This window comes from Idiotropiscis lumnitzeri, chromosome 6 (assembly GCF_059441095.1).
Source record: "Idiotropiscis lumnitzeri isolate Australia: NSW breed Sydney's pygmy pipehorse chromosome 6, RoL_Ilum_1.0, whole genome shotgun sequence".
Classification (NCBI taxonomy): Eukaryota; Metazoa; Chordata; class Actinopteri; order Syngnathiformes; family Syngnathidae; genus Idiotropiscis; species Idiotropiscis lumnitzeri.
This window is the reverse complement of record NC_142396.1, coordinates 10,912,457-10,939,362: the sequence shown is the minus strand read 5'-3', so window position 1 is coordinate 10,939,362 and position 26,906 is coordinate 10,912,457. Positions and strand designations below refer to the sequence as shown.

Below are 26,906 nucleotides of genomic sequence, written 5' to 3'. Positions count from 1 at the left end.
AAACACCATCTTGCTTTTTGAGGTGGTACTTTGTGTTAAAAAAAAATAAGTGAAAAATATGTGGTGCCAGTCAAGTTTATTAAGGGCAAATTTTCCCATGTGAAAATTTGACTTGAGTTCCACTTCTATCATGACATGAGTGTAATTGTGTATTAAATCAAATTATGCAGTGGGGGGCACTTACAAGGCTAACAGTCTACCTGTGGGTCTTGCTTACGCTTTGACATCATATTTGTGGATATGTGGCGTGTGAGTTTAAAAACTGCATAGATCACCACGGGGCTGTGTCCTGAGGACGAATGGTGGGGAGGGAAAAGCGCACGGCCAATGCACAGCGACGCCTTCTGAGAGTGGCTCGTTGACCAAGGATGTTGATGCCGAGTCATATGTGTGCTGATAGAGGCGAAACGAGTCGAGGCTGTCGCACGGGATCTGTTTGTAATGATATCAGAGCCTCAGTGAAGGAATTATGAAATTAAATAGGTCGAAAATTTATTTAATCAACCCAAATACAGATTTGTATCTTTGCATCTACAGTGACCGAGCAGCAGAGCAATTAAATGCTCTTCCACTCGATGGGAGCTGTATACATTTGACCTCTTTTGCCATTCATACGTCAGAATAAGTTCTAATTCTAATTCTAAATTTGTGAGTAAAGTAAGATCATCATTATCGCTGTTTACCGTATATACTTTTTGTGACCTTTTGGTTTGCCATGATTATTTTTGTAATGTCAAATACGTGCCTTGGCTTGATAAAAATTGGGAAGGACTGCCTTTGATTTTAAGTCAATGTGCGGTTGACACATTTATAACAATGTAAAATTTGATCAGCCAAGTTTAGAATTCAAGTATGGCGCAACACGTGATAGCTTTTTAGGTTGAACACTGCAGTAAACTTGGTGCCCAGCCACAAAAATGGAGCGACTCATTTTTCTCCCTGATAGCAGCACACACTCCAGCAAAAATGATTGTTAATGTGGCTATTTACACAATAAAAGCAAATGTTTTGTCTCAACACATTTGCACGAAAAAAAAAATGGCTTTTAACTGGAGATGGCTTGACGCGATAAACAAATTTGACTGTGACAGAAACGCAAAAGATGAGCTTTGGCTTGTGACGACGATTGGGCAAGTTGACCTTCATTGTACGCTTAACATCCCAATTTCCGACTCTTAACTTTAAAGGAGACATAATGTGGATTTTTTTTCAACCCAACGATTAAGAAGAACAGCATTTTTTTTTTTAACCCTATTTGAAGTTGGAGGTTGTTTTGTGCAAATGAACCGCCTCTCATCCCTCTCCCTATGTGGGGTAATAATATAAAATTACTTTTTAAAGGAAATGTTTTAAGATGTGTTTGAAGTGAACTGAACAGGTTTTAGGTTTTTTTTGTTTTTGGTTTGTGGTATATTTACATTTTAAACTATTAATATCGTCACTTATTAAAACATTACATTTCATTCATCTCAGGGCTCGGTCAGTGAATAGCGTTAGGGATTACTGTTCAAGCAATTCAAAATTGTGTTTCCTATAATATGTCCCCTTTAACAGCAACATGAACACTACGTCATTTTTTAAACCAATTCCTTCATTTGATATTCTCCCTCCATTCCACATTCTCAACATCAATAAATTAGAGGCCACTTGACATAACTACAAGTACATATACGCCAAGTTAGTGTGCGTGTGTGTGTGCGTGCATGTGTGTGTGTGTGTGTACAGCATGATTCTAAAAAAAAAAAAAGTGTCCCTCAGCCTGCTCTCTGATTGCGAGCATAACAGCGAAACAACAACGACATCATATAATTGTCAGATGACTACAAACAATCTATTGTAACGCGTTTGTCTCTGAACGCCTTTCTGTTCCCACCTGACAGTCAGTACCTGCTTCATTGACAAACTGAACCCGGGCTGTTGAATAATGATATATTGAGCTAGAAGGACCCTTTGCTCTTGCCTGCTCCACGCCCGCCGGCCGCTCTATGTCACCCATGCATCCATGCGCAAGCGCTTGACCGAGGGGCTTTCCCGGTCGCCGGCCACCGGCGCTCTGCCCAGGCCGAGGGGCGAGTGGAAGTCCGCCCGGTGGTCCTCACGGTCGCTGCCGTCGTAGGAGCTGCAGGAGGAGCTCAGGCTGTCGGCGGGCGAGCGTCCCAGACCCTCCTGTTGCCGGCCGGGACCCTGATGGTGCTGCTGCTGCTGCTGTTGGGGGTGTGGCGGCGGCGGCGGCTGTTGGGGTGGGAAGCCAGAAGGGGTGACTCGCTCTCGCGGTGGCGAGATGGGTTCTGACTTAATGTTGATGCTCTGGCTCGTGCTGATGGAGAGGTTGGAGCCCTGAGGTAGGTGCCCTCCGCCACTGCTGAGAGGGGAAACATGTTAACAACTTGTAAGAGTGGACTTTCAAGACTTGTTTACACTCTCCTCGTCAACATGTGAGGGCATTGCAGTACCATAAATGTTAGTTGTTTTTCAGCTTGTCACAGTATAAACACAAACAGCATCTTATCTCAAAACTCAAATTATGGCTTATAAGCAGTGACTCAGATAGATAGATGGAGTTTAGAACATCCATGAGTGGACTTATTATTGAGATACATAATAGCGGGAAACTACTGTTGCAGCATGCTTTGAAAAGGGGAAATATGATCTAGTGGACTTAAATAAAAAGGAAAATTTAAGTTTGTCACTTGTACCTTGTTCTTTTTGCAGCAAAACCCACTAAGGATGAAATTAACCCGTTTTAGAACCCAGCCCCCAACTCCTCAAACATAACCCACACAAAACTCACACATACACACACACACGCACGCACACAATTTGAATTAGGGGTAAAAAAAAAAAACAACACTATTTTTGTTATTTTCTTTGTTTAACTACACGTAATGTATTTTATTTTTTTTAAGATTTAATTTTAGCTTATGAATAAACATCTCCGCACTAAGCACTGCCATGTAGCTATTTCCAGCATATGAACGATGTAACAAGAGGGTTAACGGCCCTCCTTAAGGAAGAATGAAAGGGACCACCTCATGAATCCCCCCAAGACCCCGCCAAAAATCAAACAAACAAAAAAAATTGTTGGACTCCCAAACCTGAATGCGTAGTGCACATAGAATTTGGCATTTTAGATAAATATGCCTTAAATAGTCTGAAATGCTGATATTGTTTTGCTTTGTACACTGCCACCTTTAGAGCCTTTGTTGGGTCGAGAGTTACTCACACCAAAGAATTGAGCGCCGCTTGGCCCAGTTGATGCTGTTGCCATGCTGACATGGAGCCCAGCGAGAGCCCAGGAGAGCTGAAGCCCTGCAGGGATGAGAGCTCCGCACTGCTCAGGGAATACTCTTCAAAAACAACAAACACAAGTAGAAAATCCTTAATGATGAAGGCAAAAGTCAGAGTGAGACGTTCAGGGTATTGGTGCAGGCTTACCAGCAGGGTTGTAGGAGGTGGGCATGCCTGAGTAGACCAGACCTTGTGGAGGTAAGCTGGGTGTGGTGACAGATACCACCGGAGTGGCCAGTGGCTGGGACGACTGGGAGCTGCTTATCCTTTGGGTATTCTACAATGAGAACAACAAGACAAAGGTTACAGTTAAGGGACAGGAGCAGTCGTAGTCGTATTTTACATGCATGACTTTGACGGTGACCATGTTTTCATTACTGATTGTGGGTTATTATTAAAAAAAAAAAAAAAAGTGCAATTCGATGTGGATCATTAATATTCCAAAAGTTGTTACTTTTGGACATTTTTCCATTAAATATATCAACATTTTACATTTTATTCATTTATTAATGTCATATTCATTAATATAAAAAAATAAATATTTATTTTGTCATTAGCTGAATTTGTAATTTGGTTTCATTAAAAATTTAATTGATATCAATTAATAAATATGTATTATAGGTATAAGTATTTATTATATACTTGTATTTATTTATTAATTAATGTGATTCAAATTAAAATATTAATTACAATACACTGTATATTTATCTGAACGGTACATAAAACATTGGCAACTACAATAACACCAACAATTATAACAATAACAACAATGATTAAATAATAAACAATACATTTTACTAACCTGGTATCGCAAGGGTAACAAAAAATATTACATGCCACTTTACAAAACATATTATATCATGCTTGGGAAATTTATAAAATTCACGGGAATTGATTTGATGTAAATATAAAAAGATTTAAAAAAAAAAAAAAAAAAAGGTAAATCTAAGAACTATCAAGGGTGAATTATGGCATGGCATTATTCAACTGGATTCTCGATGGATGTAATATCTGTAACCACACGGTGGTGCTGCAGTCCTCTAGTTTGCTATGTTCATGCTCTAACTTGATCCAAAACAAATATCACGTTTCTCAACTTTTTTGTTTAAAACATCAAGTACAAAAGGGACTCGGATGAAATGAGTGGTATGGAATATACATCTTGGGTTGTATTTGTGTGATATGCATTTTAGGTTGTATTTTAACACAATGTCGTGAAATCTACACCAAATGGCATACTGCAGCTGTACAATCAATAGCAGACATGATGGCCAATGTGATGTAACAAACGTGTGCAAATGCCATAGTGTCATCATCATCATCATCATCACCATGCTGTCAGCTTCCTTGCATTGTTCGAGCACTCTAAGGCCAGATGAGTTCAACATGTATCTGACACAATGACCTCATTCTAGATGATGTCACATCTTCCTGATGAAAAAATATATCTACCATTGAGTGTTGTTCTGAAAATGCTTACACCGAGAAACGAGCCAGAATGCCAAAACATGCAGTGAGGGAAAGAAAGTGACTTCTTTCTCAACAGCATACTAATGCAGAGTATACACGTGTCAGTAACCTGTCTGATTTGGAGCATTTTCACATCTTCCCAACAATGACAGCAAAGGCCTGCTTGTCAGATGTCTTCCTATTCACCATACTATTAATTTAAAATGACTAGATAAAAGGAAGAAGAAAAGTTGTAAACCCAAATCTGATTGCTCGATGCTCGTCCAGTTTGGAATTTCCTTTTGATCGCATTTTCGGGAGGAAAATACTCGTCTTCTCTGAGTCAAAGTCTTGGTAAGACAACATTTTGTTCGGGGGAGGACACGAGTGATTGTCTGTGGAAATATGGTATGTGTGTGATGTGCTGTTTTGGACATCTGGAGTACACCACACACTAAGACCAGTAAGAACACACTTGCAGATTTTTTTCCCGGTCATAAAACAGTTTAGATGTTGAAAATGTCTGTACCATGTTTAAAAATATCTCGAGTCCGAGCACTATGCCTCAAAGTCAGCCAATCGCCCAGGAAAAAACTCACCAAATCCTTTTCCGCCTCCTGTTCTGACTGCCCTCGACAGAGCAAAGGATGGGAGAAGAGTTACAAGGGGGAGGATAACAAACGCACCAGTTGACAAAAGTGCTGCAGTAGCCATTTTGTTGGTTCCGACACTGCCAAAGCAAAAAGCGCCAGATGTGATGCGTCTTGACTTCACACGCGTGGCCACAACAATGGAGCGATGTGTGAATGGCTTGCGAGGGTGGTAGAGTTGCAAAGTCTTTTGGAGGCCCGCAACAAAGACAAGCGACAGCACAGATTGCAACAAGCGAGCACACAAAGTGGGCCATACAAGTAATGTTCTTTGTGAGCATTTTGGTACTTTTGAATTTGTTCTATACATTTTATACGATGATTGAGTCAAACGTATACGATCAGGAAACGAATAACAGGCAGATTAACATTGGAAAATGTATTTCGTAATTCATAATTTAAACCACCTCTGAAATCCAGTAGTCACCTTCAAATAAATGCCAGGCAGATTCTGAAGACGACTAAATAGACATCGGAACTCTGTTTGAGGAAACGCTACTTCTACTTACTTCTGTAACGTGCCCGAGTCCATTTCTCCCCGGACCGGGGCTGCCTTAATAAAGGCACTCAATCAATAGCATGAGTGAGACGCGACAAGGGCGACAAGATATTATCTGGCTCACACCCTGGGCCCCCTGATTAAGTCTTCATCTACACTCTGTCAAGCCAAGATGTGATTAATTTAATACCATTACGGTCTAATGACAGGCTGTCTGCAGACCTGCCACAGCCGCCAACCTCTGAAAAGCTGAGCGTCTGAATGGCTCAGACATGACCGAATAGCCTGCTTCTTAAAACACATCCTGCTTCTCTCCAGTTTGGAACACAGAGGCTACAAGCAAATATGTATGACTAATTGGAAATCTAAAGTCAATTAAACTCCAACCCTAATGGACAATTCTTAAAATGAACGCATGTTTTTGAATATCAAGCAGGATTCACATGGCATGGTTCAAGTGACAATTCTTTTTTTTTTCCGCTCAATGGGAACGTGTCAAGGTAGCTTTAAAGAGCAAAAACATTACTTATAATACTGCTAAGTATCCAATATCTGCCAAAGTGACTGATTGATCATATAATCTGCATTTGAGAATTAAGTATCTATAAAAAAAAACATTGCCAATGTGCCCACTGGTCATTGGAACAACGTGGACTCTCATTTAAACCAATTTTTATTATGATTGACTTATCAACAAATTTTATTCATCAAAATTTTATCTGTAATTAAAAAAAAATCATTACTCGTCCACTGATTTCCTGGAATTAATCAGTGCCTGTGACTGCCTTTGTTTCTTGTTGAGTGAGCTTTATCCAGCATTTCATTAATTGAGTATAATCCCAGTTGCATCCTCGACATCCTGTCAGAAGTAAGTCAGTCAGGGCTTCAAAATAAAAGGGCCACAAAAATTGGGGCGGAACTGCATTATTGTAGTGACGTGCAATTTTTTTTCAAAGCCACAGTTTTGACAGGACGTGTTACCGGAATGTTGCCTCAGCTTGAATAGTGGACTATGCCTTGCCATCTGTTGGTGCCCTTTTTACACATTTTAGGAGAGAGTTCAAGAGGGCCAACCATGTGATAAAGAAAATGAGAAACATAATAGAATTTAAGACCAGAAACCATGAAATCTTCATTAAATGTAAAAGTGAAGTTGAAATCTCAGTCATCCGTTCCATTTGTCATTTAAATTTAATTTCTACTTTTTCAGTATAATCTTATTTTTTGTTATGTCCTGTATCAATGCATGTGGCAATAGATAAATACAGACATTAAATCGGGTATCTGACACTTGGACCTGAGGTATAAATCCAGAATAAAACAATCAAGTGAAGCCCCAGGTGTTCCGTGTGGTCAACTTGCGCTACATCTTCATTATCAAGATTAGACAAAGCCTGGTGTTTAACTGTGAATAACTGATTAAGCGTTATGGCACTTGAGCAGCACGCCGTCCGGGTAGGAATCTTTCTGACAAAAACAGATCTGTTAAAATCTCTTAAATCTAATACAAAACAATAAACAGAGTGTGTCACACCTGTTAATCAATGAATTTTGGCATTGCACAAAACATGGGATGCCGGAGCACAGAAATGGTGAAAACCATGCATCAAAAGCACATTAATAAAAAAAAACAAAAAAAAAACACATTAATAAAAAAAAATAAAGTTGAATTGAGGTCGTATATTTTGAGTCTCATGTTTTCACTTCATCAACTCACTATAAAGACGCAGGACTTCCATTTGCTACAGCCTGTAGCTGTAATCGCCCAATACTTTAGTCAATGTGGTGCATATTAAGAGCCCATCTACTCACCAGCGGGGGCATCATCCCTTTGCTCGACGGAGGGATGACAACCCTCAGGTCCGGCTTGCGGCCTCCCATCCCCATGCTCCCTCCGGGGGGCGGCGGTGACTTGGTGGGCATGACTTTACCCAGGCCATTGCCGCTGGGCGCACAGAGAAGGCCCGGGGAGCCCCGGGAGTTGGTGAAGCCATTCCCTGCAGAGGCAAACACAGCAACAGCCACACATCGTCAAAAAGCACAAAGCGTGACCGGCAACCATCGTCGTCATCAAGGCGACCGTGCGGCTCGACTTGTTTTGTTTTTTTTCCACGCGGCGTTAAGTGTTTTCAACCCTCTGGGAAGTTTTAATGGACGTGGATAATTATCCCGAACAGTTACAAAAATAAAATGTCCATTTCAAAATTGATGAGCCTTTTATTTTTTAGTGTGAATGATTACATTAAGTGGCTTCTTTTTACGTCTGGAGACAAGGGGCAGTTTCTGGGCAAATGTACCGTGACCGCTTAAAAGAAATAGCTGAAACCATTATGGCCGGATGAAAACAATTAAAAGAAAAAGACAATGAACACGCACACGCTGGACTCTCATTTTGACGCGCACACATTTACTTTTGAAGACATTCACTGAATAAATACATTTACTGTGAAGTTAGCATTGCCAAAACATTGTAAAACACGGTTGTTTTATCTAAAACTGAAAAAGTACCTTTACGTCTATAACGATGTTAATAGATTCCAAAAATGTTGGTTTTGGTTATATTTAGCATGATTTTCGGAGTATGAGTTGCATCAGTCAAAAAGTGCATTATCTCGAAGAAAAAAAACTTGCACTGGACTATAATTCACATTTATTGGGGAAATGTATTTTACAAAAACCGAAACTAAGAACATGAGAGCACGTACCCCCTCGTTCCCTCATCGTGTTGATGACAGCGAACAAGTTTTGGTTGGATTTGAAACTTCCGCTTCTCACTACGGAAAGCCAAAAAAGAACACGATGAAATAGAAGAAGAAGTTGTCGCTTCGTACGACAACTAACGTAGGGACCGTCTGCCCATATTATCACTGGTTTAAGAAGGGAAGGCTTTACTCAGAACCAAATGGCGCAATAACTGCCCAGGAGTCTACTTTTGACCGCAATGCGACATGGAGATTCTAGTTAAGGTAAGCCATTTTAAACTAAAAACAAAACACTTTTATGTAGTTAGGAGCAGAAATTTCAAATCCAACCCATGCTACTGTTTTGCTGCCGTCAACATAATTAGGGAACAGGGATTTTAGGTTCCAGACCGAGCTCAAATTTTAATATATGCAAGTCAAAGGACCCGCCAAACGATGAAAATAAATCAAGCGCTTTGTACTCCGATAAATACGATAGATAGGACTTTAAAGCCCCTTTAAGTCACCCAGAGCCTGGAGTAAAGCTATCGTATTACATAAAACTAAAGGGGAAGAAAGAATGAATGGTATCTGACACTGCATCAACAGATCAGTAACACTTCACCAAGTCGCTGACTTTTGACTTCTATTGTGTGTGCGGCACGACCAACTGCGTGTGTGACCGCAACCGGGAGACTCTTTTGCGTTAGGAACATAATGGAACAATAGCCGCACGATAAGGACCGCGTGACAATTCCCGCTCAAATAAACAGTTATGAAGACCATAATGGTATCTCACAGCTGAATCAACAGTATGTACACAAGCAGCTGTCAGCTGCGACTTTGATCACGTAAGAATTGACTGCAGAGTTTAACTGCTGTGTAGATGGCCCCTAGAAATAGCCACGCTCTGACAAGCGGTGAAAACAAGCCTTTCAAGGCAAATCAATGAGCGGCGCTACTTGGTTATTCAACTACGAGGCTGTCAACAATAAAACTGCATGAGTGATACAAGATATGAATTGTATCTGTATCAACTTGAATAACCTGAAGCCACCATTAAACAGAAAATTTATTTTGATGCTGCCATGGATGCGCTGGCGTTCTACTTGAAACCGGCAAAGACTCGTACGCACCTTCGTCATGAAGACAGATGGCAGTGATTTGCATTTGGCACGCCTGTGCTCTCTTCTGGGCAACTCTCAACAAGCTCTTTATTTCCATTTTCAAGGGCCGAAATTGTTTACCATTAAATTGTGACCAACTTTTGTTAGTATTATTATAGTTGAATAGATCTGTATTCCTGTTTCTATTTAGGGGTGTAAACTTCTTATATGATATGCAAATAAATGCTATGCTGTGCAATCCCATTACGTTATTATGTGCACAGTGCATGTGCCGTGGATGAAAAGTGAAATACTCACAGAAATGCTCTTAGCATCTCTGCATCACTGGTATTTATTCCGATAGGGGTCAGAATTAAGTAGCACAACACCCTCAGCCTTTTTGTTGTTCACCACAGGCCAGACGGACACTCCTTGACCAATTAGCAGGTGCATTTAAACACATATCAACATTACATTATGACCTTATCATTATATACACATTATTACATTAGTAATATGCATACAACAAATGTACAATAGTTCAAAATTAAAAAAAAAAATGGATATGGCCATTAAATTGGAATCAGGCATGCGAAACTGCAGTGTAAATCATGTTTGTTTACTTTTGACTTTTTTTACCCCCATTCACTGACTTGACTTTTTCTTCCATAACACCAAGACTACAAAACATGCTCTGCTCCTCTCAACTGCTGAGTCACCGCAACTTGCATTTGAAAACGACAGGGGTGCAATTTAGGGTGTAATCGTGAACATTGTTGAGCTCCATTGGTGAATGGCTCACTGGGGTATTGATATAAAATTAGACAGGAGCTGCAGCAGATGGCTATTTAGAGAACAAAAGAGGGAAATATATTTGTTCCCCGACATTACGCACGGCGGCTTGTGAGACGACGACGTGGAAGAAGAAAAGCATGTCCCAGTAATTAAATGAGTCACCACTGCTCCAAACAGGGAAGCTGCTTGAAAGTGGACATTAGTCCAGCAAAAATCTACTGATGGTGAGGAGGGACGACCATTTGGCACTCCAACAATCGCGGGCTGGTAAAGGCTTTTGCTGTGGTTATAAAGTAAATCTCTGCCGAGTCGTAGATCCGTCTTCACCTATTTTCTGTGAAATCTAAACTCAGTTATTTCCTGAAAAACTCAACTACTCAGATAGTTGGGTACTCGTTCATGATGTCCTAAAGCCATGGCCCAACATAATCAGAGATTATCAAGATGGTCACTTTAGCCTATTATGCCAGTCCATCCGCGACTTGGGCACCTTCCATCATAAAACTTTCATCCTTATTAAAAAAAATTATAACCTCTTGTCGTCCGGCCTCCGTCCCGGACAGACGGATCAGTCCATCTCTGGGATGGAATACTGTGTCATATTAATAATTTCCAACGGAAGTGTGTTGGGGAGGGGCTCAGGGCAGATCAGTTCACCTTTTGGGAATTTAAGTATCATATGCCATTCAAACTTCAACCATGTTTGGAAGGACAACAGATCATTTATATCGAGTAAGGCTTGGTTCCTTTGCCCCGTAAATAGAGGGGGTTTACTGTATTACCACTTGTGAAAAGGGGCAACTATGTCAGGAATGGTCATTTGACGGTGAAGCCGGAGGGAGACGGCACTTAGTACAAACAACAGCTGCAAGTCGCTGCCTCGCGCTTTCGACCACAGCGCAAAACATGCGCAAAAACAGCCATGATGTTGTTACCGACACAGTGTTGAATTGTAACACCACAGCAGGGCTTCATTGTCACCTCATAATCATAATGTAGGAAATAAAGCACCGTCTTGTCGCTACACATCACACACTTGCTCGTAAAATTGGTCTGAACGTTTGCCGGTTAAAAATAAGATTAGCATAAAAATACATGAAAAAAAAGTTGGTCATATTTATACGTTAAAAGACATGATTGAAAAAAAAGAAGAAGGCCAAATTCCCCTAAATCACACAGTTTGAAATAAAACTACCATAAAAACTCCAAAAGTTGGGCATGTGAAAATAAGAAAATCCTACTAGTTGCATAGGTTAAATTTACATTAATGTAAAGTCACTGGTGAAAATATAAGTTAGGTAGGTTAAAAAAAACGGCTTGCATAAAAACCCCCAAAGTTGTACAATTGTTGCTGCCCCACTAACCTCCCTACTCATGTCATTATCTTGGTGGGCAAAGCTGCATGGGCGGTGTGCACATGCACTTAACCAACAGCATGCACTGCATCATTGGTCTAACCTCTTATTACATCTGTTTGATCGCTGGAAATTCAATTTATCCTGCGGTTGACCAGCATCCTGAAACAAATAACATCTTGACCTTTGACTTTTTTTGCCACTATATAATCTTATCTGCACTAAGACGCCGAGGGTCCCTTATGGCAAGCTGAGTGGCAGGGAAAGAGTTAAAAGCCCACCTGCCACTGCCCCTCAAACAGCACATTGCAGCCATGACAGGCTGTCCGGTCATTGTGTACCGAGGACTTAGAGGGATATCGTGGCCTGAATACCACCAGGGTTATGCTGGTCTGGGCATCTTATGGGCCCTGGCCAGCCTTACAAGGCCTGTGAGAGTAGATGCACCTGTCAACGCAGGGAAGGAAACACCGTGGGGGGATTCGGCTGGGAGTTGGGGGGTGTTTTAAAGGAAATGCTGTATTCATTAACCACGTCCAAACTCTCACGCGTGTGTACAACAAGCACATCACAACGCAGTCCCTGAGTATGTTGTGACTCTATAGCCAAACAAAAAAGCCCCCCCAATCCATGGCTGAGTTGTCTTGAACCAATCACAGATGGATAACAAAAGCATCCAAGCTCAAGTGCTAAGCAGGAGGTCCAGTGGGCAGAGCTACAGAGAGCACATAAATCTCTTCGGGAAGGACTTACCCGCTGGGCCGGAGCCCACGCCGCTTGGCACTGAGAGCTCGGCGCTAGCAAGCAGGCCACCTAATGAGATGCGCAGAGTGATATGATTAACCATCTGCATGGCTCGTGCACACACGCACACACACATGCACATGCACGCAAACACATACACACAAAAAGAAAGAGCAGCGCATGTGTCAAGGGTTCTCGACAAGACAAGAACATCATGTCGTGTAGATCTATCCTCACAGTCTGTAAAAGGCAAGGTCTAATATCAGTCTCTGACGTGGAGGGGGCAGTTTTAGAAAACAAAAGCGGTATTGAGAAAGGTTTGATAGGAGATATGTTTGGATTTATAATAGTTCCCAGGTGTCTTAATTTAAATAAAATTCATTTTGTTAAATATACCCCAAGGATGTCAAATTCTAGCAGACTTTACATCAAGGTTCTGGCTCACCAAGTATTTATATGATCAATACTATCTAGTAATATTTGTTGTGTTAATTTCCCGTATTTTTCAGACTATACGTCACAGTAATTTTCAAAGTTTGTCTTATCCTATGATTTATACTCGGTTGCAACTTATATATAATAATATTAACCCAAAATCTCCATTCCCCAATCATGTTGACTCTGTACATTACCGCCACCTTCTTCCCACCGGCGGTAATGCACCAAAAGTATTTGCCAAATGCCAAAAGACAGAAGAATAAGAAGAACAAAGTAGAACAAGGCGGACAAACTCATTTTTGTCAATGGCCGCATTGTAGTTAACTTCTTTCGCCGGCTGTTATGACTCTGATACCCTTCATTCATTTTCCGAACCGCTTAGTCTCACGTGCTGGAGCCCATTTCAGCTGCCATTGGGAGAGGGGCATGGTACACCCTGAACTGGATCAATAATAGTTTGTTCAAACTATTCTTCAAGTTACTATAATAATGTTAACAAAGAAATACATCGTATATACAACGTCCCAATTTACAATCCCATTTACGACGTATGCCAATTGGAAATTTTGGCATAGTTTTTAGCAAGCATTATGGAAGTTGGCATGCTTTATTTTGTTTCGCAGACCACATAAAATACTGTGCTGGGCCAGTTTTGACCCGGGGGCCTTGAGTTTGAAACGAGTGAAGTAGAAGTAGTTGTGGTAGTTGCAATAATGGCCATCTTCTTTATAGCATTCATAGAAGGTGGCGGTAATTCACAGAAAGAATATGCCAACCACCAAAAGAACGTAGAAGAAATAGCAGAAGAGGAAGAACTAGTAGAGTAAGAAGAACTATGACATGGCAACTTTTGTGTGATGCAACTCTGCTGTCGCCATTAGTATGTGGCATCAAGTTGATTTGTGTCAAAAAGACTCCATTCAATTCTGATGCACTTGGATTAATTTTTAATTCTGATAAAGATTTCAAGCAGTGCCAATTTTACTTATATGGAAGACATTCTCTAAAGAACCGACGTTGCCAACTTCTTGCTCTAACTTAGTGCATTAAAAATTGTGAATATTCACATTAAGAATACAGCCCAATGTAGTTATATTAATTATTGATGTTTTTTTAACATGACTTGCCAATAAATATTAAATTAAATAAATTCCAGTGACAAAACACACTGTAAACTCATGACATGGACTTTCCTGTGACTGTCTCACAAAGTTTCAGTTCACTGCTGTTTTTGTGTTTTTCAAAAACCCCAAAAATTCCAGATATCTGCCTTCAGGGTTGTTGGTGCTGATTTCAGTGCTCCTGCCATGTTGTTTATCTACGCTTCTCTCGTGTAGTGACAAGATCGGACGTGATGTGAGAAGTCACATGAATTTATGGGCAAATACCTATTAACTCATTTAATACCAGCCGTTTCGCAAGAAGAAACACCTCAATCACAGTACTATTTTTTGGATTTTGACTGATTTTGCAAGGCCTAGCAATATTGTGTTCTAAAGATTTAAAAACATGGAGCTCTGACGCAAAACGCTAAGACGTATAAATACGTCTTTGGGAGGCGGGGACTCGGTAATTTGAAAACGTGTATATACGTATTTTGGATTGAATGAGTTAAAGAGTCAATTTTAGGTTTTAGGAATCAATATTGGGTGATGAAAAGTAAAATCGATTCTTTAAAACTAGCCTTGAAAATAAAGATTATACAATAAAAAATGTTTTTGAAGATTTGTTTGTTGTTTTCATTGTGTCTTCAATTCGAACCAGGGAGGCAGATGAGTTAATCACTCGTTCAATGTGTGACATCACAATTAGGATAGATATAGGATATTACACAAACACGTTTTCAGAAACGGGCTGACAACCAAAAGAGTAATTTGTTTAAGTTCTGACTTGTTAAGAATATACATTTTCTATAACAGGACCCCCGTCAAAGTTTACAGATAGCAAAGTGCAGCATACTGACAATGTTGCACTTGCAGCGAGCCACCAATTATGCACTACGGAATTAAAGCATTCATGCGGGTTGCTCTTAAAAGTCTTTTAAATGTTCCAGAGTCCAAGAGTTAAAGCAAAATTAAAACAGCAGTCAACTCAGTATCAGAAGATACCTCGTTTAGACAACGCTCAGATGGTAAAGGTTGCGAACGAGAGAGAGAAAAGAAACAATAACACCTGTTGAATGAATGTGGTGGGATATTCACTCAACGGCAGAGAGCATCAGGCTCTTTTGGACAAATGCAGGACTCCGCCCAATTATTTTTTTCCCCCCAGTGAATCTCTGTTTTCATTTACCAATTCATTTTGGTTACTGCAAAACAGCAGTAAGATCATTGTAACTCAGTCAAACATCATCTTTGCAGACGTCCAGACCAAGTCTGGTTGCCAATAGAAAATCAGTTCCGTTTCTTTCCCTATTTCAATTCATTAGTGTCAATGTTGAAATTTGTATGTTATTTATAGAAACTTCAGCTTTTTAATTACCACATTAGCTCAATTTCTTAGGGACAAAATTTTTTTTTTAATTAACCCCGCCTCCAACCTTCCCAATTATTTCTGGGTCAAATCAAATCAGCACTTTCCTATAAAACTCCACCATAAATTCCAGCTTTAAAAGATGCCGACTAACTTCAAATTCTTTGGGGCTAGAAAACAAAGTTTTGTTTTTTTCTGGCTAATCTTCTCAATTATATACCAGTTTGAGTGTTTAAATCATCACTTTTGCTTCCAACTCCAAAGTCAATTTCCGCTGCACAGATGGCATCTGCGCACAGTACTTGGAACTAGAAAATCAGATCATGCTTGCATTTAGTATTTTTCCCTAATCTTCAGAATTATTTCCAGGTCAGTGCTTGACGTAGTATATGCACACGTATTCTTTCAGATTACAAAATCAATATTTTTTAATTACTGTACCAGGAATACACGTGGTGGATATGATTACCTGGCATTATGATTGTGAGGGGGCACTAGGAAAAAAAGAAAAAAAAAAAAATTCTTCCTTTAAGTGGTCCCTGGATACAAAGATTCTTAGAGACCCTCGTTGATACAGTTCATAAATCAACAGTGTCAATCAGTGTCAGCATTGAACGAGACACTTTGATCAGCCACGTTTTTGACGGCAAGGTGTCGTCCACCAACTCACCTGCGCTGGTGGGCCTCTGGGGGCCTCCGCTGGAGCCCACATTCCTATGCAAGGACTGCGGAGGGGACAGCATCCCGTTGTCGCTGAGGGAGGCTGCGGCCGCCCCTAAGCTCTGGTTGCCCAGAGTCAAACCTCCCGGCTGGTACATGGCATTGGGGTTGGACACGGGCACGGCCACATGCATGGAGAAGTTCTGCTGAGGCAACGCTGTGGGCTGCGAGAGGGACACCAACACACACATCCAGATAATTACACACCAACACAATTAAAGGTCTGATCATTATGATCAGTGGTTTTCATGGTATTAGCAACAGAGAGCTACCCCTTGAGGGTTTGTTATATATAATAAAAGGACATTGATTCAAAAAACAGACTGATATACATGTGACAGGAACAATAATAGAACAGAAACAAACATTTGGAATTTATGTATCATCAAGGTCTGTTCAAAAATGTATTTGATAATAGTTATGATATATAAAAACAGATGTCAGACATATTCAGTCAAGCCCTGAATGATTCATCCGCTAGCCACAACCTATCTACGAGTACCGAATTTTTATGTATTTAATTCCACCACTGCCTTTTTTCCCCACCACTTTCAATGCTTTTAACAATCTTTTTAAACAATTTTGAGGATTTTTTTCATTATAAGAGCTGCAGGTAGCTCAGCGCATGAAATACTAAAACCATTAAAATGCTAATAAAAAGTTGTGTCGATAAAAAAAAAAAAGGGGAAAAAAAGCTACAACTATTAGAAAAAAGCCATAAAATAACTAAAGTTGTGCAGGGAAATACCAGACAACCATAAAAACCCAAAGTTGAAAAGGTCAAAATTATAGTACACTCAAAATATTTTCACAGGTTGATAAAACAAAAGCCCAGAACTGTGAAGATGAATATAAGTCTACCATGAATAAAACCTTGTGGGGGTTTAAAAAAAAATAAAAAGGAAAAAAAAGACAACAGTTAAATTCAGCAAAAAACTGCACAGGGAACATTTTAATCTACTGTAAAAACCACAAAAGTTGCACATTAACTAAGACTATCATAAAACCCCCACAGCTAAAGTTCTTTTAGTGTTTTCTTGTGTTCTTTCCAAAAAAAAACAAAAAAACACTAGAAATTCACTTTCACTCAATATTAGTCCAGCGTATGAATCATTCTGGGCAACAAACACACTAAAGAGAATAAATACAATAGACAGAATTTCAATGCTAAACTAAACAGACAAATCTTGGAAGAAAAAAAAAAAACAACAACATGCATTCAGGTGACCACTTTGACATTGCAGCGGTCAGCACAGCAAGCGCACATTCTGCCTTTTAAAGCATCTACGTGTGCATTTGTCAACATAGCAAAGACGGATTGTGACAGCTACAAGAATGGCGACGCATTTAGTGACCACGTGCTGACTGCAAAGCGGCAATGACAATGGCACATGTCAGTGATTAAATAAATGAATAAATAAATCATTACAGCCTATATCAAGTGGGTCAGTTGGTGCGTTATTGTGACTTTTGTTAATAGCAAAGTGGTGCTCTTGATGTCAGGAACAAAGAACATATTGTAAGCACATGTGATTGGATCACACAGATTTAGTCACGATCACACTTCAATGTTATGTTAAAAAGCTTTGCTTATATACTGTATATAACCCTCTTGGTATGTTTATTTTGTTGCCATTCAAGAAAAATGTTCATGGGTCAACGTGACCTGCATCATCAATCAATACACAGTATATAATATCGCTAGTTTTTTTTTGGCGAGGAAATACTGGAAAACAACAGAATCAATGAGTTTTACATAACCGTTCATACTTTCTATGAAATAAAATATCAATATAACGATGTCATTTGTGTTTCCAAAATAATAATGAAAGAAATACAAATCAAAAATATTTTTAATATAAAAATATGTTTTAATACATATATATATATATATATATATATTTGTAATTTGTTTTTTCAATTATCATCCATTTAACAAAATGTTTGCGAAACAATTTGTAGGAGACACCCTCTGTAGGGATCCTCGGAGCATAATCGAGAAAGACTAGCACCGTAACTTCTCTTAAAGTTGAGCAAGTTAGAATAAGACAACGTAAAAACCATACAAGTTGTTTAGGAAAAAAAGTAAAACTACCAAATAATCTCACAAAGTGTTGCAGGTAATTTATGAATTCAAAATTTACATACACACGGTACAGTGTGGTAGGAAATAAAATAATAAATAAATGATATGATATGATAAAAAGAACAATATTGAAAAATGGTCCAAAAAAGTTTTTTTTTTAATTTTAAGTTTATTTTCTAGATTTGTTAAATTTATTAAAGAAAGAAAGAAGAGAGGGTCAAATTTTTTTGCGACATAAGGAGTGTTTTATGACTAAAAACTGCCATATTTGTGGAATGAACACTGCACTCATGTGCTGTAACAAATTAATGAATTTGGAAAATGTATAAAACTGGACAAATATGATGTGATCTGATCAAGGTGCTCTGCAAATCATTTGCGGCAAAAATCAATACAACAATCCAGGAGTAGAGGCGTTATTCTTAAAAGAAAGCAAATTTCTCAAAGAGATTTTTGGCAGGTTAACGAAAAGAGAATAATGTTAAATGAACAAACAATACAAAACATATCAAGAGAAAATTCTTTGTGGCACACAAAGCCAAGCCAAAACAAAAAAAATTTAATGTTTCTTTTATTTTTTTTACAGTACTTACGATTTTATGATTTCTCATCATATTATCAAACTCCTCATTAATTTTTTTATACTTTTCTTCAGTGTGAGGAGTGAGGACATACGAGGCATCAGGGTCCGGGCTATCGCAACCTCTGTGTTCTTTCTTGTTTAGCGCCTGCAGTGAACATCGACATAGAGACAGGCATCAACACAAAACAGCAGGGGACAGGAGGAAAGTACTTACACCGCAGCGCTTGTACATTAAATCGCTCTCTTCGCTTAGTTTGCCGAAATGGTCGTCGGTGAGGGGGCTGTGCCCGAAACAGTCATCGGGATCGGGGCTAGCACAGTCATTATGGCCTTTGTTTCTTAATTTCTGAAAGGAAGATGCACAATTGGGAAATAAACACAAAACAAGACAAGTCATGTCTCTCGCTTTGGAGAACAACAGAGTGAACAGTGTGTGAAATGGGCAGCTTAAACACCATGCGAAGCTAATTGCAGTTTTCATCCTACCCCAAATTTCCTAGACGAAAAACCTCAACATATGGAAGGGGGAAGGGGAAAATGACCCCCAAACTATGCCCATTTTACGAAGAAAAAAAAAAAAACACAAAACAACAGACATCGAACAATTGCACGAGGGATGAAGAAGATACACTTTTAAGAATATAGGACTCCTAAAATAAGGTTTCACTCCAAATTGAGGAAACCCACAAATAATTTTCAGCTTGTTGTGGCAATATTTAATGGAATGAATGTGCTTTTTATTTTGAACATTTAGTACAGTCTTTAAAAAACAAGAATTGAAAGAATCTATAATAGAAACTATAATACACCATATACTGTCAGCTTTGTGTTTTTTTCTGCATCTCCTGCCCTCCTCACTTTGAGCCGCTCTTGTTTTCTCTGACTATGGGGTCAGCATTTTCATTAGATTTCACTTATCAGAGTGCAACCCCTCTGTGTTTAAGAGGATCCCACAGAAGAGTGTTTTCCCCACCATATAACCCACCACAGTGGGATCTTAATCCCTGCGAGTAATAGACAGTACACTGCATCTGTAAAGCAGTCACAGTGCTTCAATTTTTCCGCATTTCATGTTAAGGCTTTATTGCAAAATGGCTTATTTGCTATTCTTTGCCTCAAAATTCTACACACAAAAACCCTTATTATGACAACATAAAAGTTTTGGATATTTTTGCAAATTTACTATTGCAACAAAACAACAAATGTACATCATTATAGGGTACAGTTTGCACAATTAATTCCAAAATGAAGATAAAGTGAAGTACTATGAATACTTTCCGACTGGAGAGTACAACTCATCAAATGCTGCAAAAGATTAGCAGTGGTTAAATTGTGCCACGAATATGAGCGACGCACTCTCACGACAAAGTCAAAAGAAAAAAAAGTCATGCGCTGCACTGCTCCTCATTACCGCACTGAATAGCGGCGCTAACAAGGCAGGCTGACAACATGTGACAGCTTGTGATACGGCAGCGGACGCACATCAAAACATGATTTATGGCCACCTCTCAAGGCCCCTCTATCGAGCGGCTACAGGCCTTTAGCGGCAAGTCGTTCGTGCCAGGCAGCCTGCCGAGGTGGCAGGGGCAGAGGATGTAGGCCTCGTGCGTGTATAGTGAGGTCGCTGACTCCCGCACGTATCGGGGTCATGGTGAGACCACCCTTACACACACTAATGAGACCTCACTCTCGGCTTCTTGTCTTTATCACCCGACAAAATGATGAAACTAGTGTGCGCGTGCGTGCGTGTCAATGTGTGTGTGAGAGACACGCAGGCGGAACAGGAGTGAGTGTTGTTTTGGGTGAGAATGTGCACGTTTGGTGCGAAATCAGCGGGGAGGAGCGCCAGTGCACTTGACAGAAACGTGACAGCAGGCCTCATCTGTGCAGACCAGGCAGCTAACCTCTCCGATGCTCGCCAAAACCTCACTTTTTACAAGTATTTCCGAAAACGCTCAGACATGGTTTGATGACATTCCTGGAAAAATATTGAAAGCAGATTTCATAGGAACTCTTGCAGCTCTTTCTCGCTGGCTCTCACTTGACTACCTAGAAAAAGGCTTTTGAAATCTTTTTTTTTTAAAAAAAACAATGTGACCTACAATTTTTAAAATCCACTGAAAACAGGCATTGCAAGCTGAACATTGCTGTTGCAATAGATGCAAACTTTCATTGACTCACTTCCAGGAGTTTATGACCCAAAAGCAGAGAAAACTTTTACTTTTTTTCTTTCAAGAACAGTAATTTTGACATAACTATTTGTTACTTAGGTGACGCCTGAAACTATAAATTTTGTTTACACCTTCCATATACATAATCTGGTTGTGTGTGAGGTGCCTCCTCATGTGCGACTTCATACGTCCTGGCATTTCTTTCTCTCATAATCGACGTGACGAGCTGAGATTTACTGCTTTCATCCTCTCCTCAAAAACTGTGCTGATCTCAAATCCAAAGCGACGCAACACTGCCATCTTCATGGGTCTGATAGTCATGACAGGGGGTTTATAAGCCTCAATTTCATGGACAAGCTTCAGGAGAACTTCTTCCCCAGCAACCCGTTGTGTAGTGTACTTCACAAATAACGGTAGCCCCCTAAATCTAACTCTTAATGTCTGAAGGTTATGCACGAAAATACTGCTATAACCCTAACAAAAATAACAATACTGTTTCTGTTCAATCTTGGATTCCACCAACAATTTGAGGTCTACAGAACTCGAGAGATTCTGCAGATGAATTGATAGGTTGGACGAGGATGTTCCCAATCCCACCCAGTTCTTCCCGACTTGCGTGGCCACAATGAGAACAAGAGACAACTGGCCCACATAATGACGGGTTCTCACTGAACCACACAAGCAATAAGACCACTATGGTACAAAGCGGTGACATTCCTCTGGTTCTAAGACAACGCCTTGCTGCTTCATTTCCTGTTTACCGAGCAAACGCTCTCTATAGTCAGCCCTCCTTTAAAGGTCTGTGTGTTTTTCTGGCCTTCCACTATGCACTTTCTTCTCCCGCCTGCCAAAAAGTCTGATGTGAACCTGCACATTTAAAACTCCATCCTACTGATTATGGGAATATCTTGGTTGTGCTGGTCCGGGCTTTCACAACAGCATTGTGCACACACCCACAGACCTGAGCCTTGTAGGGAGGACTTCACAGCAGAGCAACAAGATACAAGGACAAGCAGTTGTGCGCAGGCATTCAACATAAATCACGGTAATACATATTATCTTTTAAAAGGCTATATAAAGCTGTGATTCAAGGCACTGCATATGCAAGACAGCTGCGGTGCATTAGTTCATCAATGAAAGAGTTCCAGTTAACTCTGCTGAAGCATCCTCATGCATGTGAGTGACTGACGGCTGCAGAGAAGGTTGGGGGTGGGGTGGTGAGCGTGCTTGTAAATCTTTGCCGAATGACTTGGCATGTTCTGCATGTCGCGCAGTGACCGCCCACAGTTCCCAGTAAATGGATCACTAAAAGAGCACATGGCCAAACAGGTGTTGCACCTCCGAACACCTGCCAGAACCTGGCTCCCCCCACCCCAATACTGTCCAATCTAAGTAAGCTGTGCAGAGACATAACCATATAAGGAGCAAGTTACAGACACCAAAGGTTATCTGACCCTCAAAACAAATTGGATTTGACACGCAAATGTGGCCTATCAGCACCAAAACTTTTTACAAAAGGTATGAACAAAAGGGTAATGTTTATACATCAGCCAGTCTTCCCTCAAGCCTCTCCAGTTGGTCCAAAATGCTTTTTTGCCGGTCCCACCCTCTCAAATGATCTTACGGAAAACTTTATCGTGTTGTCCATCTTTCAAACTCGCCTTAAAACACATTTCTACTCTTTGGCTTTTGACTCAGCGTTGTTTTATTGGTTTATTGCGTTGAATGTTTTTATGTTATTAAATTTAACTAATTAAGTAGTAAAACTAGTAGTAGGAGTTTACTAATTACTAGTATTTACTAGTATTAATTTTAACTGTCTTTGCTTTCATATAGCTATTTTTGTATTTTATGTACAGCACTTTGTATATAGCTATTGTTGTTTTTTAAATGCTCTTTAATTAATTGAGTTGAGTCACAGGTCTTAATGCGCCGTAGTCTATCACTAACCTAACAGAAGCAAAATCGTAATTTCACTCAATATTTGTGTGAAAAAAAAACTTCTCATGACTATTAAACAGTGAATTGAAAAACAGTATGTACGACAGTGACTGAGCATGCCTTCTTTTTCTCATTTCTTTGCAAATTAAAGAAGGGGTCTTGGTCATTGTAAAGCGCCAGTTAGTGACACCACCAGCTAAGATCTCTAGAGGGAGCCCTCAAATTCTGACAACATTCCATACGGTGTTCGTTCCACAGTGGTTACATCACCTGAATTAAAAATAATTGTATTAAAAACTCTTCTGCACCGCAAATGGGAAACAAATGCAAACCGGTAATTACTGTGCCATCTTGTGTCATGACCATCTATTGTAGCATATCTATATTCATATAAAAAATGGTCGCTTCAGACCAAAATGGCAGACAAACTGTGGATCTCCTCATGATAGCTGTAGCGACCTAATGTCAATTTGCTCCGTAAAACTGGTTTTGGGGGCTGAATTTGTAAAAGATTTCAGGGACCACAGCCAGCACTACAACAATAACAGCAGTAAAAAAACAACAACTCACCTTCTCCTTGAGTGAGGTACTTTAAGAGCATTTCACTCAGATGCTCGTCCTTCCCTCATGACAAGAGAGCTTTTATCACTGTAACTTATTCATGTACTGTACAATGCATTGAAGACAAGAAGAGGCACATATACATTAATGGTTGGGTGATAAAAGGTGATGATTAGAGGCCAGAAAAGTTCAGTCCATGAAACAAAAGTTGAACTGACAAAGCCACAGATTTGCTTTGCATTATTCTTGTAGTCTGATTTATGACTTACTGGCTTGTGTTTAGTGAGTTAACAACAACTGAAATAGATTAACAGTCTCTATTAATGCATGGCCAATTTGCCTTTATTTTAATGCACAACTAACCAGTAAAACAAAAAGATTTATGTATAATAATATAACTGATAATTTTATTGCAAATTAAGCTTTGATGTGAATGAACTACTGAAAAAAAACAAGCACTCTAGTGATAGCCTTCTGAGTTCACAGAGTTTCAAGTATGTGTATTATAGACACAGGCTGATGTTCCACAGTCTTTAACCCAACAGTGCCGTGAATTGGCCCCTGGCACCGGGACTCGCAAAGGTAGCACGCTAATCCTCATGACATCACCATTGTGTCCAGGCGGTTCCATCTAATGGGCTTATCAAAGGGCTCCTTTGAATGCGAAGGCACTCGGAAATCAGCAGCTCGGGAGGCAGCTGATAGGAGACTTTTATCTTGCCAAGGAACATTGCTGTGCTTATATAACACCTTAAGAGACTTTGACTAGAACCATGTTTCAAATTCCCCTCGCGGCGCTGTTGTCCTCACTTTGGGGAATAAAAAAACAAAAAAAAAAAAAAAAACAAAGCCAGTATTTTAAGAAATCTTTTTTGGGGGTGATGTCAGGTCTCAGCATATCAAGGCCAACCTTAGAAAAGTTTGGCGATTACACAACAACAACAACCACAAAATTTCAAGAAACATCTTGTTCACTCTCATAGTGCTTACGGATGACTGAGTGGGCCGATATCAGGATATGAGACTAGAGTCATATCCTTCCTTTTGACTTGCTCTATTGTCTCGGTCGTTAATGGCAAGGAAGAGCTAAGGGAGGGGCCAAGTTGGGAGCGCGAAAGTTTCACTTTTATTTGGACGTAACAAATGATGACTCCAAAATTCAATGACACACAATTTCGGTCCCTTAAGACCTAATCTTTGGACACACCGCAAAGATGATCCGCAAGCCAAGGCGATATTCAGGTGTCTATTCACAAACTCACCTGTTTGCAATATTTATTCATTTATTATTATTTTTTTTTGTGGTGAAGATATTTGTACCTATTCACAGTAAAACTTTCTGTGTGCTTTCTGCAAAGCCTTAACTCATAAGCAAGCAAACCGTTGGCCAATAGGAAAGTAGTAATAGGTGTCACGGAAGTACAGTATGAAGTGATAAATCTTGACTGTTTTAAGATATTTACATGTCAGGGGGTGAGAGAACTAAGATTAGCGCCTATAAAAAAGATCAAACTATAAAATTACCATTCCGGTTGACAAAAGGGACATACACGCCGGTGAAGTACAGTTTGGAAATTATATCAAAGTGTTTTGGGATCATTATTTAAACTTGAAACGATGAATGGATGCTATTATAAATATTTTTAGGGAGGCATTCAATACTCTGGCTTTTTTTTTTAATTTGTGGCAGGGCTAGGTCCCTATCTGGCACATTTAACGGGGGTTTATCGGTTTACCTGGATTTGATCGACAGGATTGCCAATTAAAATGCAACTGATTTGACTGAGGACTGCGAGAGGCTACGGCTGTTCTGAGACCATCGTGAATGATGACAAAGCTATTAGCTCCCGCAGCCGCTGAGAGTAATCATCGGCCCGCATATTTCCAGTGTGAGACAGGAGGGAATTCAACTGCAAATGGATGAAAGACACACCAATGTCATCAGGAGAATGAGATCACGGACTGTGCCAAATAGAAATTACAACAAGATTTAGTTCCTACAGCAGCGACATAACCTGAACTCGAACGCAAGTTGGAACAAGTTGCTCTCGACCACTAACCTACGCTTACGCAGTACTTAAGTCATAATAACAGTCAACATTTATATGGGTAGACCGAGAGTATAAGATAAATAAAAACAGTAAGTACGACAGTAACTAAGTGTGCCAGGTGACCTCACATTCCTATGCGAGCTCATACCACCGTTAGTAAACTCGATATGTCATAATTATCTATTTGTATAAAAACATTTGAATATTAAAAAATTTAATGAAAAAACATATCTACAGCAATAACTCGCATACTTTGTTGTGCTGCTTACGCCGCCTTACTGCCATTAACCTCGAAATGACGCACTGTAATCTGGGAACGACATATTTCAAAACAGCAACATTTATCATTTCAATTTCAACCTTTTTCCTTCATCTTCCCTCCACTGGTCATTGAGTGTATCATTAGCTGCCAGGCCCCTTGAAACCATACCCCCCGCCCTGAACTCCAATCCTTGCCGGCCTCTAAAATATTCATAAGGACAATTAGGAGTTCCGATTAAGTGAATACGGTGAGCGGGTGTTGGGCAGCAGAGAGGGCAGGAAATGCCAGCAGGACGTCTGTTCTGCAACACTCTACACCCTGACCGCAGAACCGAGTCCTCATCAATCTCAGGCGACCTCCGTTCACTGGCCCCAGTCGGTCCAGGTTGTTGCGACGGGGAATAGGTGGCATGGCGCCAGCCCATCCCAGCAGGCTTTGCTCTGTCCTCGCCCCTGGGCAGGAGGAGGTTGGCTGCACAGTGGGAACACCAGGATGAGGGGGGCACAAGGGCGAGCTGGTTGTTGCTAACTCAAAAGACGCCGCTGTGTATTTCAGCCCCTCATTGAAGGTCGCCGAAGAACACAAGGGTGGACTGAGGGCTTGTGGTTTAATGATCTTGTAACAGCTTCGCTAACATCGCAGCCGCCCGACTAGATCCAATCAAATTAGGTCAGCCCGATCTTGACCTATTTCATGTGGTTCATAACACTCGGGTTTACGACTGGAGCCACACTGCTTCTAGTTACGTTCAAGACTTCACAGTGCTGTTGTGGCTCACGGGTTGCTTGTGTATGTGTCCTGTGTTTCTGCTCTGTAAACAATACTGAACCACAGACATCCATCCATTGTCTATACTGCCGCATCCTGTTCGGGGTCATGATGTGGCTAGAACCCATCCGGGCTGGCAGAGGGTGAGAGGTGTTGTACACCCTGGAATGATGGCCTGCCATTCACACGACAGTACTGACGCATACAAAGTCAGTGAACTGTAGTTTGGGGATCCACAAAATTATTTGCAATAAATGTTTAATTTGAAAAGTGCATACCTGTGGTA

The 26,906-nt window shown here is 40.2% G+C and overlaps 1 protein-coding gene across 8 annotated transcripts in view; it reads right to left on the bottom strand.

The window, feature by feature from the left end:
* Positions 1-539: 539 nt before the first annotated feature.
* mef2aa (myocyte enhancer factor 2aa) overlaps positions 540-26,906 on the bottom strand; it is a 72,121-nt gene continuing 45,754 nt past the window's right edge. For 3 of the 8 annotated variants that reach the window (XM_088298403.1, XM_088298405.1, XM_088298404.1), the window contains exons 5-11: positions 19,081-19,212; positions 18,877-19,011; positions 16,148-16,361; positions 7,699-7,883; positions 3,436-3,565; positions 3,224-3,347; positions 540-2,362 (exon numbers count right to left, since the gene is read on the bottom strand). In XM_088298403.1, the coding sequence (XP_088154529.1) occupies positions 1,984-2,362; positions 3,224-3,347; positions 3,436-3,565; positions 7,699-7,883; positions 16,148-16,361; positions 18,877-19,011; positions 19,081-19,212 (1,299 nt within the window). In that variant the 3' untranslated portion in view covers positions 540-1,983. The remainder of the gene's footprint in view (positions 2,363-3,223; positions 3,348-3,435; positions 3,566-7,698; positions 7,884-16,147; positions 16,362-18,876; positions 19,012-19,080; positions 19,213-26,906) is intronic. The other 5 variants (XM_088298406.1, XM_088298409.1, XM_088298411.1 and 2 more) reach the window with 5 other exon arrangements.